The sequence below is a fragment of the Amblyomma americanum genome, chromosome 1 (assembly GCF_052857255.1).
Source record: "Amblyomma americanum isolate KBUSLIRL-KWMA chromosome 1, ASM5285725v1, whole genome shotgun sequence".
NCBI lineage: Eukaryota > Metazoa > Arthropoda > Arachnida > Ixodida > Ixodidae > Amblyomma > Amblyomma americanum.
The window spans coordinates 289968749-289985942 of NC_135497.1; the positions used below are offsets into that span (position 1 = coordinate 289968749).

The 17194-nt window shown below is 51.5% G+C and overlaps 1 protein-coding gene across 1 annotated transcript; it reads right to left on the reverse strand.

Annotated features, from left to right (window-relative positions):
• Positions 1-1198: 1198 nt before the first annotated feature.
• Positions 1199-16975, reverse strand: LOC144098028 (uncharacterized). Its single transcript, XM_077630596.1, has 3 exons — positions 16742-16975; positions 12585-12757; positions 1199-1355 (listed from the first exon to the last, which is right to left on the reverse strand). Exons 1-3 carry the CDS (start codon positions 16874-16876, stop codon positions 1277-1279), a joined length of 387 nt encoding a protein of 128 aa, XP_077486722.1. The 5' UTR covers positions 16877-16975; the 3' UTR covers positions 1199-1276.
• Positions 16976-17194: the final 219 nt, after the last annotated feature.

The following is a 17194-nucleotide window of genomic DNA, read 5'->3' on the forward strand; positions in this document are numbered from 1 at the left end:
TGATCGAGTGTCCCGCGTAAAAAAAGAAGCCTTTTTAATTAGGAAAACGGGCCTGATTGCTGTTAGCGATGCTTCTATCTTCTTGTACAAAACCGAAGAAGCCTTTTTAGAAAAATACAAAAGGTTCGCGCCTCGTAGTGATTCACACCCGTTGAACGTATTGCATTACTGGAAAGGTCAATTTATTTAAGTGAGGTTACGAATCGTTCGGAGAGTGGTGAGCGTAATGCGCTGGCAGAATGCGTGCGCATGCAAAAGAAAAAAAAGAAAGTTAACTGACCTATGTACTCACCTATTTCATGAAACTTACATGTCGTCACTGAGGGATTGATAGGTGGACGCGTTCGCTTTCTAAAGGAAGTACGGCGAACACGCCAGTCTGGTGCGGTTTTCGCTCAGTGGTGGCTCAGCGACGCCTTTAGATGTCGGTTCAGACGCCAGTAGTGCACACCGAGTCGGTCAACAATCCACTAGATCGACGTTCGCGAAGCAGTTTTTGCAATGCGCGTTTTTCCCCTGCTGGTTGGGATTACCATTTTCCGGTTATCGCGGCCCCAGCGGCTGGGACACTATCGGATCGCGAAAGCAGCGAATCGTCTGCGCGCGCTTGGCGGGGCTCATCAGCCGCCCAGCTTTTAAAGGTTGCGCATACGAGGCGATTCGGCGAGACCGAGGGCGGGCGACCGTTCCAACGGCAGCAGTCGCTCAGCCGCCGCCGCCGCGTCGTAGTTGCCGTGACCATTCTCCGCACGGCGGTTTCCTTCACCGTGACCTGGGCCGGGGCCGACCTCCCGCCACAGACTTCCACTCCGCCGCGGTGCACTTAACCTCCCTCCTTCCCCGGGGCCACCGCCCTCGCCCGCGGCGAGGCGACATCGTGCGAATCTTGGCCGTGAACGGGAATGCCCTGTGTTCTCATATCGCTCATGTATGTAACGGTGGCTGGCGCGGCTCGACAGCCGCGGTTGCATAAGTTACACCCATCCGCTCGCCGCCACTGAAAGCGGAGAGATTAGCGGCCGACCTGTTGAGTGCAGTTCGGCGGTGCCCCGCAGTCGGTAGCGGGGGTGAGAACGAAGGGGGCAACGCTTTGTTCGGCGCTTATTCGGATTAGTGGGCATATAGGAAAGCGGAGTATAACTGTGTTCATGACTCAACCTTCAAGGTGGCTGCGAGAAACGTGGCACTCGGCGACAGCGACACACTACATTGTTTATTCAAAACATCACAGGGGCTTTTCTCAAACCGCGTGGCCAGCGCAGATGAAGGCTGGAGGTCACACCCGAAAGCATTTGGGGGCCCGCTTAGGCAATTCCGGTTCATTTTCCTTCTCAGCCGAACGTTTCTTGTTGTTCCTGTCGAAAAAAAAAAGAGGAAAAGTCGAGGGTAAAATAAATGCTATGGAGCATCGTTCGTTCTCTCCACATCATAGTACAACACTCGCTAATCTGAGGATGCCCGAGCTGTTGAGTCCAGCGTAGCTGTGGAAAACGAAGCACTGCACGGATATGTTCCAGCCACCGCCGCGCTTAGGTGGCGAGGTAGGGCCTTGCTCAACCGCGCATCATAGACCCCTCTGTATACGAAGCTGTTTGTCTCGTCGCCGTTTGTGAGAACGGTACAAGAACTGAGTTCGTATGTCGCTCGGTCGATGGAGTAACAGTGTCGTTATGGGCACGAGCGGCGACATGCCTGTGGCCCGAGGAGGAGCAGGCATCCATTCGTGTGTAGCGATCACAAAGTCAGTACACTGTGTGGCAATCGACGCAGCGCAAACGCCGTTGGAGCAGAAAATTTGGACGAGAGAGCCGTATTTGCGCTTATATCGAGAAAATCGATGGCATGATTAGTCCTGCCGGTCCCAAATTTCAGGAGGAGGGCAATGGCGCATTCTTGTCAATGCCAGCAGTTAGTGTTACGTGGTGCGTTTGGCACTGTTAGGAATGGCCGCCAGCTGGTATTAGGATTGGCGCTAGCATGTCTCGAGGATTGCCACCAAGACAGAATCTCTCGCCAGGTGTCTGCGGGGTGCATTTACCGCGCTCGCCCGGTCGTTGCTGCGTGGGACAAGCGGGGAGCATGTTTCTGCGAAAATCCCTTCAAGGAGTCGCTGCCACGGACTGCGAAGTGGTTCCGGCTGTCTTCCGATTTTCCCCGACGTCTCCACCGACCCGACTACCCCTGGCCTCACTGGCACAGCACCAGCGTGGGAATAGATCGCCACAGTGGGTTGTTTGCAGGCTTCGCCGGCCATGCCTAATGGCAGAACCACTGGGGATTATCTCCCGACGGGGCTGCGCCTCGGTTTCTTCGAAGTTCATCGACCGGCGGAGAGCGGGCCGACCACCTGACGTCGCCTGCCAGCATGACGGGGTCCTCGCCGAACACCACTCGCTCGGGCTCAACTTATGCCAGGGGCGTGTCTATGTGTGCAGAGGTGTCTGTGTGTGATAGCGAAAGTTTTGTTCACACCCACCACGGCGAGGGCGTCCCCTACATGGGGAATCTAGGGAAGACGCAGTGTATAAAACTGGACTGCAGATGCAGTTTAAGCAGCTCACTTCAGAACTCAAAAGTTTGTAAATATGTAAAATAAACCAAGTCTTCTTCCTCCACTAACGAATCCTTCACTCAGTGGCACTCCTGTCCTGGACGGAGCGGGCGTCATCTTTACTGAGGTTGTGTCGAGAAGCGACCGCGATCCCCACCTTCAAACTCTGGTTGGCAGTGCTTGGGATGGACCAGGTGACATCGTTCTGCATATACGGGTGAGCGCTTTGTCTTTGTTCTATGATTCACCGGGCTTTCAACTCTGGGTACAAAGTTTGAACTGCTGGTAATCGGTTGTCTGTAGCACAGTGTAGTTTGCACAGAACCATAGAACATTAGCGAGTGGGAAAAGCCACCATTTGGGGCAACGATCATGGACTTCAAGAAGGTTGATAGGGAAGAGCTGTTGCTGATGTGTGATGAGTTGGATGTGGCAGTGGAGGAAGGAATGAGGAAAGGGGAAGTCATAAATCAATCAATAATAGCGATGCGGACGAAGAAGCGATGCAAATTGCGTGGGAAATGGCAAAGAAAGAGCTAGAACGGCGAAGAAAGAAAGCAGAGGATGAAAGATAAGAAAAGCAAGCCGCAGATCAGATACAATTGAAAATGATGGAGCTCCAACTCGAAAGCCAGCGTCTGGCAGCACAAAACGGGGGAGCAAGCATCAGTGACCGATTAAACAGGGTAGAGTCTCGCCGTACAGACAATTGGTTGTATCCCTACAAGATGGGCGAAGACATCGGTCTGTATCTAATCAACTATGAAAGGGCGCGTCAAAAGAGCAAAATCGCAGAAAATTTGTGGTCACAATTCCTGCTAGGTCTTTTACCGTGCGAGGCGGCTAATGTGATCGCCAGACTCAGCGAACAGGATGCGGAAAATTATGAAAAGATGAAATATGCTCTACTGAAGAAATACCGCCTTTCAGATGAGGCATTTCGGCAGCGTTTTAGGAAGGCAACACAAAAAAGCAATGAGGATTATGCGGAGTTTGCGTACACATTGAAAAGCAACCTTGTAGAGTGGCTTAAGGGGGCAGGCGAGTACGAAAGCAGGGACAAGGTAGTTGAGTGCGTCTGTCTGGAGCAGTTTTTCCGCAGCATTCCACCGTCCGTGAGACTATGGGTGCAGGACAAAGAAAAGGTAGAGACAGTAGAGCGAGCAGCTGAACTCGCAGATAAATTCTCGACGCGGAGAAAGGCGACTGCGGAGGAAGGCCAGTCAGAAAGAGGAACTACCTCAAGAAAGTATTTTTCTTCTAGACGGCCGGCTCTAAATGGAAACGTGGGGCAGGGTGTAACACAAAAAAAGAGTCACCGAAAAGGCTCCAGAGAAGAGCGGCAGTCAAACGAAGGACGAAGGGGTAGAAAAGGCGGGGAAAAAGGCGTTCGAGGCCAGGCAATCGTTGCGGTGCTATAACTGCCAAGAAACAGGGCACATCGCTGCAAGATGTAGAAACGAGCGATTGGTGTTCTCGTAAGTAAACGTTAGTGATGAAAACCTAGAACTGCTTCGCCCCTACCTTCATGAGTTAGAGGTAAATGGCAAGCCTTGTAAGGTGCTCAGGGACAGTGCGGCTACGATGGATGTAGTGCACCCATCCTATGTTACGTCTGAGGATTTCACGGGAGGAGTAACGTGGATTAAACAGGTGTTGGAGGAGCACAGTGTTTGCTTACCTATGGCAAGGGTTGAAATTTCAGGTTTGTTTGGAAAGCTGGTGACGGAGGCAGCCGCCTCGAAAACAGTTCCGCTGGAATATCCTTATCTGTTCTCAAACCGGTCTGACCGGCTGTTGCGTTAGCGAGGGCAGAGCTTTGGAGATGGAAAAGTGCAGGCACTAACGCGCTCTAAAACCCGCCAGCTCGCCGCTCATTTAACACAGGACCTGGGACAGGGAGAATCAGAAATCGGAGCAGAACCTGAAATCATGGAGCCAAACCTAGTGGCTGAACAAGGGGTCGAGGTTGTCGCTAGATCAGGCGACATCGACGCAGCTGCGGCGCCAAGCGAACCGCAGGAAACAGAGCCCGTCGGAGCGTCAATATTGGCCCCGACTTCGCGCAGTTTTGAGCGGCTATTGGAAATAGACAGGGATATGCTGAAATCAGAGCAAAAGAATGGTCCTAGTATGAGGCGCCTGCATGCTACCGCGGAAAAGGGCATAGCGAGGTATAACATCACGATACTCGAAAAAGGCGGACTGCTGTACAGGCACTACCGAGATCGCAAAGGCAAGACGTTTGATCAGCTGGTGATTCCGGAAAAATACCGGGCGGACCTTCTGAGATTGTGTCATGGGAACAGCTGGTCGGGACACTTGGGGATCAAGAAAACAAAAGAGCGACTTTTAATGGAGTACTACTGGCCAGGGTGCTTCAAAGACGTGGAGCGGTACGTGAAGTCGTGTGACGCATGTCAACGAGTCGGGAAACCAGGAGACAAATGGAAGGCTCCCCTGAAATTGGTTCCACTGATCACAGAGCCTTTTCGGCGGCTAGTGATTGACACGGTAGGACCCCTACCGCAGTCTAAATCGGGATACAAATATCTCCTTACCATGCTGTGTCCAGCAACGATATTCCCCGAAGCAGTCCCCCTCAAAGAACTGAGCTCTACAGAAATAGTGGACGCTTTGCTCAGCACCTTTGCACGAATCGGTTTTCCCGCAGAGATTTAGGCGGATCAGAGAACCGTGCTCACCAGAGCCTTAACCACCACCTTTTTGAAGAGGTGCGGTATAAAGGTAATACACAGTTCGGTATATCATCCCAGTCGAACAGTGTCGAGAAAATGCACTCCGTGCTCAAAAGGGTTCTGCGCGCGTTGTGCTATGAACGGAAAAATGACTGGGAGCGCTGTTTGCTGGCAACGTTGTTTGCGCTCAGAACAGTTCCCCATGAAGCGACCGGATTCACCCCGGCTGAACTTGTGTATGCGAGAGCCCTACGTTCTCCTCTCCGGATTTTGCGAGAATTCTGGGAGGGAACAGGAGAAAGCCAAACTGTCGTGAGTTACGTGTTAGAATTGCTCGACCGACTAAGTTCTACGCGTGCCCTAGTAGAAGAAAACTTGAAAGCGGCACAGCAGGGGGCAAAAGTCTATTACGATCGAAACGAAGGGCAACGAACATTTCAGACGGGCGATAAGGTAATGATTTTGCGACCATCCAGGAAAAACAAAATGAAAGTGCAGTGGGAGGATCCGGTGGAAGTTAATCACAGGCTGTCAGAAACAAACTACGTCCTGAAAAAACCCGGCAAGAGAAACGATGATACCATCTACCACTGCAATTTGATGAAACCTTATGTAGGCAATAAGGAGGTGGTAAATATGATGTTAAACGCACCCGTGGAAATACACGCTGATATACCTGAGTTAGCAACAGACCGCGATGCGGATTGCAGCGTCCAGGACAATCTTGCGCGCTCTGCGAGGGCTGATGTTCTGAAAGAGGAACAGGTAGATGAACTGAAGGGTCTTTTGGGGGAATTCAAAGCGATGTTTAGCAGTCGGCCAGGGAAAACTGACCTGATTACTCACGAGATCGAGCTTACCTCCTCCGAACCAATCAGGTCAAAAGCTTATCGAGTGTCACCACGTCAACGGCAGATCTTGGAGACGGAGATTAAGCGAATGCTCAACTGAAAGTGATTACACTTCCCCTTTGATTCTCGTCGAAGTGCCAGGTAAAGAGCCTCATCCCTGCGTGGACTATCGAAAACTGAATGCAATCACCAGAGACCTGCTATATTCGATTCCCAACATTGAAGAGAAAGTGGAGCGGGTGAGTGGGACACAGTTCATCTCTACGTTAGATCTGGTGAGGGGATATTGGCAGGTTCCTCTCTCAGACACCTCGAGCCACTATGCCGCCTTCATTTCACCCATTGGGACTTTCAGACCTCTAGTTTTAAGCTTCGGCCTCAAGAACGCACCGTATAGTTTCTCCAAATTAATGGATATTGTACTTAAAGACATGCAGAGCTATGCAGTCCCCTACTTGGACGACATAACCATTTTTTCGAACAGCTTGGAGGAGCATATCGCGCATCTGAAAACCGTGTTGGCAAGGTTGCGGGACGCTGGGCTCGCACTGAAGTCCGAAAAGTGTAACTTTTGCTGTTCACAAGTGACCTACCTGGGACACATTGTAGGTCGTGGAACTAGGCAGCCTTCGGAACTTAAAATTGAGCCCATAGCGGACTTTCCAACGCCTAGAACAAAAAAAGACACCCGCTCTTTCCTGGGGCTTGTTGGGTATTATCAGAGGTACATTCCTCGCTATTCTCAACGAGCGAGTCCATTGACCGATGCGCTACGAAAGGGAGACCCCGAAAGGGTTTTTTGGGATGAAGCAAAGGAGTGCGCCTTTCAAGAGCTCAAGAAAGTACTCATTTCACGGCCCGTAGGACGCCTGACTACACAAAAGAGTTTGTAGTTCAGTGCGATGCAAGTGATAGGGGTATGGGCGTTGTATTGAGTCAGGTCGGAAAAGACAACGAAGAGCATCCCATCCTGTACGCAAGCCGGAAACTGACGCTAAGGGAGGAAGCTTACAGCGCCTCAGAAAAAGAATGCGCATGCTTATTCTGGGCAGCACAAAAACTGTCATGCTACCTGTACGGATCAAAATTCGTTTTTGAGACGGATCACTGCACACTCACGTGGCTGATGCAGATGTCTCAAAAGAACGGACGCTTGCTGCGGTGGAGCCTCATCCTTCAGGAGTACAACTTCTCTGTGAGGTATAAGAAAGGGAAAATGAATGGCAATGCCGATGGTTTAAGCAGGTTATTCTGAAGTGCTTAAAGTGAAAAGGGTCCTCCAGCTTTTATGAATGTGTGTGTGTGTGTGTGTGTGTGTGTGTGTGTGTGTGTGTGTGTGTGTGTGTGTGTGTGTGTGTGTGTGTGTGTGTGTGTGTGTGTGTGTGTGTGTGTGTGTGTGTGTGTGTGTGTGTGTGTGTGTGTGTGTGTGTGTGTGTGTGTGTGTGTGTGTGTGTGTGTGTGTGTGTGTGTGTGTGTGTGTGTGTGTGTGTGTGTGTGTGTGTGTGTGTGTGTGTGTGTGTGTGTGTGTGTGTGTGTGTGTGTGTGTGTGTGTGTGTGTGTGTGTGTGTGTGTGTGTGTGTGTGTGTGTGTGTGTGTGTGTGTGTGTGTGTGTGTGTGTGTGTGTGTGTGTGTGTGTGTGTGTGTGTGTGTGTGTGTGTGTGTGTGTGTGTGTGTGTGTGTGTGTGTGTGTGTGTGTGTGTGTGTGTGTGTGTGTGTGTGTGTGTGTGTGTGTGTGTGTGTGTGTGTGTGTGTGTGTGTGTATTACTAGCGGACCTATGTATGTTTCTTTTCAAGTTTAGTTATCTACTTCGATCCATTTCATGCACGGCTCTGACTTTGTTGTGGCCCAAATATCCATGACACGTTGACTTAGATGGCGGAACCACTCGGAGTCGGAATTCGTTATGTTATTACCTTATCTGTTGGGATAAGCCTGGTGGATCAGGGGCACAGACTGGGTGCTTTCGCGTCTTGTGGAGCCTTGTTGCTGGGGCCGAACTGGCCGCTGTTTGCCATTGTGGGAGGTTTGGGGGTTGTTTTGGTGTTCGCAGAAGATAACCCGACATTCCATTCCCAAGACCAGCCCATCTCTCATCGGCAAGGGATTGCTACCACTGGCCGAACGAGATTTTCCTGGCCGCGGAGGAGTTATTAGGAATGGCCGCCAGCTGGTATTAGGATCGCGCCAGCATGTCTCGAGGATTGCCACCAAGACAGAATCTCTCGACAGGTGTGTGCGGGGTGCATTTACCGCGCTCGCCCGGTCGTTGTTGCGTGGGACAAGCGGGGAGCAGGTTTCTGCGAAAATCCCTTCAAGGAGTCGCTGCCATGGGCTGCGAAGTGGTTCCGGCTGTCTTCCGATTTTCCCCGACGTCTCCACCGACCCGACTACCCCTGGCCTCACGGGCACAGCACCAGCGTGGGAACAGATCGCCACAGTGGCTTGTCTGCAGGCTTCGCCGGCCATGCCTAATGGCAGAACCACTGGGAATTATCTCCCGACGGGGCTGCGCCTCGGTTTCTTCGAAGTTCACCGACCGGCGGAGAGTGGGCCCACCACCTGACGTCGCCTGCCAGCCTGACTGGGTCCTGGCCGCACACCCCTCTCCCTCGGGCTCAACTTATGCCAGGGGCGTGTCCATGTGTGCGGAGGTGTCTGTTTGTGTGTGATAGCGCAAGTTTTGTCCACACCCACCACGGCGAGGGCGTCCCCTACCTGGGTAATCTAGGGAAGACGCAGTGTATAAAACTGGACTGCAGATGCAGTTGAAGCAGCACACTTCAGAACTCAAAAGCTTTTAAGTATGTAAAATAAACCAAGTCTTCTTCCTCCACTAACGAATCCTTAACTCAGCGGCACTCCTGTCCTGGACGGAGCGGGCGTCATCTTGACCGAGGTTGTGCCGAGAAGCGACCCCGATCCCCACCTTCAACAGCACATCGTGCTTCAACGAGTTCATGAGCAGGGCAACACTAACTGCTTTTGGTTAGTATGGCAACCAGCGTAGTTTTATACGAATCCGTAGCACACTGTGTGCCGAGGTCGGCAAGTATGGCCAACTTCGCATGTGTAGGTACTGGTTAAACTTTGTTTCTATATTATGGCATAATAGTTTGGCAAGCTTCTAGGAGAACGTAACGCTTATAACAGCTGTTTCCCTAGCCATCCACATTTTCCCGGCATTCCTTCTTCCCTTCCTGGAGTGTTTTCTATTCGCCAATCACGTGCTCTCTGCCACCCAAAAGTCAACGTATAGGTTCTGAAAAAGTGGATGCATTGAATAAGACGACACCACCAAAAAATCTCAACGGGAGTCATAAGCCTACTTTGGACGGCAGATTACTGCGGCTGCTTCATCCGTCGCCTGGAAAAAGACGTTAAGCTGCTAAGGAGCTTCACATGTGCTGCCAACGCGCTCTTGGATGGAGCAGCACCAGAAAAGCCCTGACAGCGTAAAAGAGCCGCATCAAGACCACGTACTCTAGAATACTTCGATGCCAACAATGCGGCGTATATCACCAACACACGCCGGACCTGAGGCAACAGCAGCATTGTCGGTCCAAGAAACGACAGAAGAAATGATATCCAACGTTCTAGCACAATATAGCAGAGCACTAATGCCAGCTAATAGAATATTCCTTCAGATTGACAAAGAGATGCTAGCCATTGTGTCAAAGACTGAGGACTTCCGCATGTACTCTCGGGGACAAATGTCCCCAGGACACGCGACCGGCAACCACCGTGTATAGCTTTGCTATCAGCTGTTGGTTTCAGACCACACTTGCAGTGGTGAAAGTTGCTCCCGGGCTCTATAACGTGTATAAGTAAAATAGGTGGAAGGTTGCCACACTTTGCACTTATGCGCAAAGATCGGAAGTTGCGCCTCCTGGAGACTTTTGTCCTCAATAGTACGAAGCTGGAGACGTATTCAGAGTAACTCGAGATTGCCAGCCACTAAATTTTCCTTAATCAAGAACGCAAGCGCAGAGTAGTCGGCACAACATGAACGTCTTAGCCCGAGGCAGCAGCACTACACTTTTCACATCGAGTGCATACCACTGATATCCAGGCACCCACCACCAACAAAGGGGGAAAACACACCAAGAGAGCCTATCGCAACTGAAGAACTGTTCTTCGTCTTGGCGTCTTCTTCGCCAAAAGCACTGACGATGCACGCAATAGTGAAGGCGTAGGAAAAGGACACGGAAATGCAACGGCTCATCACAGCCCGTAAAACAAGACATCAAACGTCGTCCAAGAGACTGTGAAATGATGGCAAGCTAAAACAATGCGTTCAAATCAGAAATAATCTAACAGTTGCCAACTGTGATGTTATTTTGAAGGGAACAAGGTCATGAATATCAGGAAAAGCCCAATCACAAGCTAACCATCTGGCACGCGGAGGACGCCAAGGCATGGCAAAAACCAAGCAACTGATCAGGAGGAGGATTTCGTTCCCAGGAATTGACAAAAAAGTGGAGTTAGAAAACAAAAACCGTCAAAAAATGCCGAAATAAGTCGCACAGAGAAAAATGTTATCCGATTATTCGTTGTAGATGACGCCTCTCCCAGATGGACCATGGCAGTCACTAACGGCAGAGTTTGCTGGCCCTTTGCCTAACAGCAGGTGGGTGTCAGATCTGTGGGTGTGTATGAGTACTAGCAGTTATGTTTTGCTGCAACGTTGTCTGCACTGAATGCAAGTAGACTGACGTAAAACTTAAGTTACAAGTTCTCACTGCACGTAATGCCTTTTGTGTGGAAGACCGGCAGTAATGGTCCACCGATATTCAGGAAGGACTTCGCTGCGTTCCTATACCTCAGTGACGTTCGACATCACAGGACGACATCCCTGTGGCCACAAGCAAATTACGAGGTAAATATGCTCATCAGAAACATAAAAGAAACGGCGAAGGCTGCAAGGAGCAGCTGGAAAGGAGAGCTCAGTGAGTATACCTCCTGAACTATAGAGCGGCGCCACATTCCACAACTAGTTTGACGCCAGCTGAACATAAAACTGCCTCTCATTCCGGAGAGACACCATTACGTAGAACTCGGAGCAGATGACAGAGAAAACAAGGAGAGGATGAGGAGCTGTGCCGATGAGAGACGTACAGTGATGGTTCGTGGCTTCAAAGAAGGGTACGCAGTGTGCTAAAGCACTCATTATAATGCTCTCATGAGCTTCCCTACGAACTGCAGCCACATGCAGTGAAGAAGGTTCAGGGGCCACTAAGGGAAGCAACAAGAGCGACACCAGAAATGCCTCAATTATCGAGCTAGGTCAACAGACTCGAAACAGTGAAGACTGAAACCCTGACGGCGATTATGTGGAGAAATCGTCGCATCGCGAAGATCCTCCGAAGCTGAACCAGCGATGCTCCTGAAGTCAAGACGTAAACCATGCTCACCAGAATCCTCAGGTCATACCTGAGCCAGAAACTAGGTGTCGTCCGGACTATCAAGCCCCCAAGAAGTTGCAGGAGAAGCTCGCGAGCTTTGTTCTCTACTGACGCGTTCCGAATTGCGAAAAGTGGTTGGAGTGTAGTTTCTTTTTTTAATATTCAAAGTTCGCGCCACCTAGGGGTACTGCCGGACTGAAAAGAAGGCCTGAGCTGGGAAGAAGAGGCCGGAGGGAGCGTGAAAGTACGCGAGTGTTTCTTTGCAAAGAAATTACTTAATCGTTTCCGATCGGCCTATACGACTAAGAAGACACCACAGTTCCCTAGCTCTTTCCTTCATTTTTTTTTCAAATCTCCTGGCTGTATTGTTCTTATGCATTTTGAGTGGTAGAGTATCTTATGTCGGGTTTCTAGCGCAAAATTTGCGACCTGCCGTATGTGCCTGAAGCTGCAAAGAAGCAAGCTGAGGCGCATCTGCTGGGCTCTTGGAATCAAGCACAGGCCCAGCTGCCGGGTGGTACTTGCATACACACAACATTTGATCATGAATACAGCGCGTGCCCATCGAAAGTGGGACACGTTGACTTCAGCTGGCCTTTACTCTGCGTGCAGGGCAATGGCTGTTCATTTACATATACAGTTTAATTCAGTCGCAGTGGTTTAGCTACCCAATGCAGAGTAGCCACTCGGACCCAGCTCCGATTAACCTCATTACCTTAACTAACTCCGCTTTAGCTCTCTGTTTAACAACACACACACACACACGCACACGCACGCACACGCACACGCACACGCACACACACACACACAACACACACAACACACACACACACGCACACACACACACACGCACGCACGCACGCGCACACACACACACACACACCAGCAGCAGCAGCAGCAGCAGCAGCAGCAGCAGCAGCAGCAGCAGCAGCAGCAGCAGCAGCAGCAGCAGCAGCAGTATGCCCTTTAAATGGTGCTACAAAAAAAGCAAAGCTGTCGATCTCAACAGATGCAGCGAACAGAATTCTCTCGATACCACGATTAATCCAACTGACGTCGATACGCAAGTCTGAATCTCACCTGATGGTCGCCTGTGTGTCGATACTACGCAAGTCCGAACCTGACCCGGTGGTTGCTGGTGTGTCAATACGCAAGTCCGAACTTGACCCGGTGGTCGCCGCTGTCCCAGCGTTGGTCTTGCTACCCGACGGACGTTGCTGCGCGCATTTGCGTTGCTCGGCGGCGTAAGTCGACTGAAAGACACAGGAGACATCGTAAACAGAGTCAGCGTGACGGTAACACTTCATCTTTTTTGTATCGCAAAAAACGCATCCTCATTTTTCCAGACCACCCTCATGCCTGCAAGGATGTGTCTGAGCAAACGATCATACCCGACCGACAGAACTTAATCTAGCTCTTCGCCGCAGTCACGCATGACTGCGCCGCCAAACCTGCGCAGGCCTTCTGTGTTAACCGAGAGATGAATATTTGTTTCTCCTATTTACACCGTGCCGCGACCGCCGACAATTCCGCCCCTACTTCATTCAAAGAAGGAGGAGGGGCGGCTGCAGGACATTCGGGCTGTGCTCACTGTTCCCTCTCTCTCAGACATGTTATGTTCGCGTAAGAATTGCGTTGCTCGCTTGTTGCTTGTGTGAGGTCAGAGCAGTCGGCCACACTTTTTCAGAGGTCAGAGCAGTCGGCCACACGCGATTCCCGCCTTTGGCACCATCACGCACCGCGTAGCGGCCGAGCAGACACTTGTTTAGCATACCGGAGACGTACTAGTGTAGATGTATACCGCTTTACCGGACGCCGGCTGCGTACGCACAGTGGCTCCCTCTCACCCCCAACAATGCGACTGCGCATCTGGAGGAAAGGTGCGGTTAACCGGTATACGTCTCCGGTAGTTCGTCTACGGTATGCTAAAAACGTCTACTGACAGTTTCGGGGAGATGCGAGTGCATAGAGCTTTTGCCGGAAAACTTCAGTCTGAGCAAGGGGCGGAAAGCCGCTTGACGTTTCGTGCTTGTCAAGAATGTGGCCGACTGTACGTGGAACCGCCCGCTGCAGTTGTACGCGCCCCTATTTTGAACGGTGTTCGCGCTCATACATTGAGCCGTTTTTTTACTACAAGGCTGCCACGTTGTTGGGGCTCGTTTACATTTAATACGACTCAGCCGAGGGACGCCGTAGTGAAGGGCTCCGGAAATTTCGACCACCTTGGGTTCTTAACGTGCACTGACAACGCACAGTACACGGGCCTCTAGAATTTCGCCTCCATCGAAATTCGCCCGCCGCGGCCGAGGTCGAACTCGCGTCTTTTGGGTCAGCAGCCGAGCGCCATAACCTCTGATGCACCGCGGAGGCGCATTTTCAGCATTTTGAAGCAAGAAAACCATCTATTCTTTACCTTCCATGATTGTGGAATTTTGCTTGGTACAAACTTACCGAGCAAATATCCAGCTGGAAGATTGACCGTGTTTTTTTTTCCCTAGACAACCAAGAAGACGTTTATGCCACTTACAGCACAGCAGTCTTAACTGTCAGCAGGTCGTGTAAAATGAAAAAAAAAAGAGCTAAGCGCGGCACTCTATGAACAGTTGCTAACACGTGCAGAGCGCTCGCGGTAGCCACACGCGCAAACAGTACAGCGAGCGACATGGTGACAAGCAGAGCGTTTTTTGCAAAAGTCTGTGCACTCGCGCTTATATCTTGGAAGGACTGGCATGGCATAAACCAGGCACGCGTAAAGGCGATGCGACACGGGCATGTTGCGAGCGTTCCGAGACGGGGCATTTCAGTCTGCGCCATCGGGGACGATAACATCGGTATTCGCGAGTGAGACGAACCAGAGCGGCGACCTCCACAGGTATGAGGCGAAGCAACCGTCGAAACAGCCAGGAACGAAATCGGCGTTCTTTGCCGCTGAGTGTGTTTACGTGTACTTAAGAAGGATCGGCGCTCTTTCGCATTAGTCCCGGCAAACAGGCTCGCCGCATCGCGATATATTCCGCTCCGGAAGAAGCTTGCTTCGCCCGTTTCCGCGTTTCCCTAAGCTTCGATTCGGCTGCTCGGCGTCGCGCGGCTGCTCGGTCGCATCGAGATCGGACTCCGCCGAAGTCAATTCGGTGCCCTGCGCCTCTCGCGGGATTCGCCGCTTCGCTTATATTGAGAGCACAAGTTTGCCGCTGAGAAGAAAAGAAGAAAGCAGCGCAGAAGCTCGCACCGCTGCCACCGCTTTCCTCGTGCGCGCACACGTTGCCGTCGTCAGCGAGCGCCCTGCGGCGGTCCCTTGCGACGCTCGAAGGGGAGGGGGACAAAAAGGAAAAAGAAAGCACCCAGTTAGCTAAGCAAGGAAGGGGACAGCTGCTGCTCCTCGCGCAGTTAAGCGTGCGTCTGTTCGCGTCTCACCTCGACAGCGGCAGCCAGAGGCCGCTCAGGAAACGCGCCGATGCAAAAAAGGGCCTCGCGGCGTGACTAACGGGAAAAGTGGACGCTTGTTCCTCCACGGCTCGCGGCGCAGCCCAGTTGCGGTGTTCCCCTGCATAAGGAGGCAGTTACCGGGCTGCGCCTCCCCCCTTCTCCCCCTCCCCCCCCCCCCCCCCCCCCCCCCCGTATGAGAGTTCCCAATAACCACTTTAGTGGGAGCCATTGCAACGCGCCGAGAGGCGTGTCGCGGTATGGGCTGCGCGGGACTGCGTCCAGGAAAAAAAAAAGACCCAGCCACCTCTAGAGAGGAGAGGCCGAGGAATGGAGGAGGAGGCCACTCGGGTGCAGGCGGGGAGAAATAACAAAGATGACGTATGGTGCATTCATTTATACCGTCTACCTTGCTGTGCATCTATTGCGCGTACCCATCCGTGCAGTGAAGTTGAGATGACGGAGATTAAAGACGTAGCGGGAATGGACTTGGCCCGATTACTACCAATACTGGATGCGCATTCAACGTACACAGAATGCGGGCGGCCCCGTGAAAGAATTCTTAACGAAAACTTGTTGGGAGTGCTGTCAAGGAGGCATGGGCTGGTCCACGGGATCACTTATCTCTTCGCGCCGAGGTGCCAGGATTCACACTATCTGTAAGCTTGATGATGGCGATAAATTTTTATGACGCAAGAGAAGCTTTGGCCAAAGTGCGCCATGGCACAAGGTAAATTTAATCGCACGAGGTGGTGTCAAAGACCTATTTCCCAAGCATTTAACCCTCCTTCCATTCACCCTCCAAAGAATTTCTCCCTCTTTTATCCCTCCCTTTACGGCGCGCTTCGGGTGTCCACCGAGACATGTGAGACGGTTACGGTGCCGTTTCCTTTCCTCAAAAGCCAAAGAAAACAAGTGAGCCAACGGCGTTCATAGAGTTCATTGGCGTTGACAGCTTTTCAGGAAAGGGAAGGCACACAACCGGCTCCATGGACCACTGGAAACCTCAATCTCGCTTTCGCTTGGTATATCCTGGATTAGCTGGGCTAATCCACATTAATTTTTTTTCTCGTTGGTCCAAGGTGGGGGTTTTAGCTCTTCGCATAGCCGGCGTACAAGCCCCTTCGACAGCCTGAAATGTCTTCGGAAGGCATTGTCACTCATGTCGAAAGTATTGTGATGCACGTGCGACCGCCGATGCCGGGGATAACATTCGCTGAGCACCGCTAACAGCAGGGCGACGGGAGATGCCGGCATGTTTGTTCTCGCGCCGAAGCGAACGCCACTTTCAGAGTTCCACACACACCGACCGAACGCGTTCGCTTTCACTTGATTGACATGTCTCGTGATGTAAACAAAATCCGTGGTCCCATCTCCGTGAAGTGATGTTTCCGCCCGCGGTGACGACACAAGGCCAGTGCAGCGAGGTGGCGAGAGAGAAAGCGAACGCGTTCCAAAGCGAACTGTTTCGTGGATTCGGCCCCAGGTTAAACGTCAAGCCAGGCACGTATCCAAAGAGGGGCCCAAGGGGGCCCGATTCTCACTTCCCTCGAAATCGCGCTCAACCCCCCCCCCCCCAGCAGTGTTATTGTTAGGCATGGGCCCTGCCCCACCGGCCTACGTCCTATACAACTGCCTCGGGCCCTGTCGAGGCCCGGTTAGGCCTAGTGGGCTGGATGTGAGGAGGCTACAAGGAGACGACTCACTCCCACGATTGACGGAAAACAGAACAGGCCTCTCCCAAAAAAAATGTCTGGCTACGTGCCTGCGTCAAGCCACGGCCCAAAGGGTCTAAGCAAGAGAAAACAGCTCACCTGTGGCTCAGGGCTGGTCATTATCTCTTTCTTGATGAACTGCATTATGGGCATATCCTCCAGCCTCTGGTGACCGGGGCACCAATAAGCCAACCGATTCCACTCTCTCACTGGCCTCTTTTTCCCTGGCGCCATTCTTGCTGTTGAAGATGAGGCGCTTCGCTTTCTCTGTGGCCGACACCCGCGTCCCGCAGAAGCAGTGAATTGCGTCCAGGCCGTTCCGAGCGCAACGCACGCGGGGCCACCGAGTGCGTGCGAACGCGAGAAAACGACGAGAACGTACTCGTGATACCATCATCAACATTATTGTGATATTGTACTTATAATAATAATAATAATAATAATAATAATAATAATAATAATAATAATAATAATAATAATAATAATAATAATAATAATAATAATAATAATAATAATAATAATAATATAATAAATTGTTTTTTTTTAATGAAA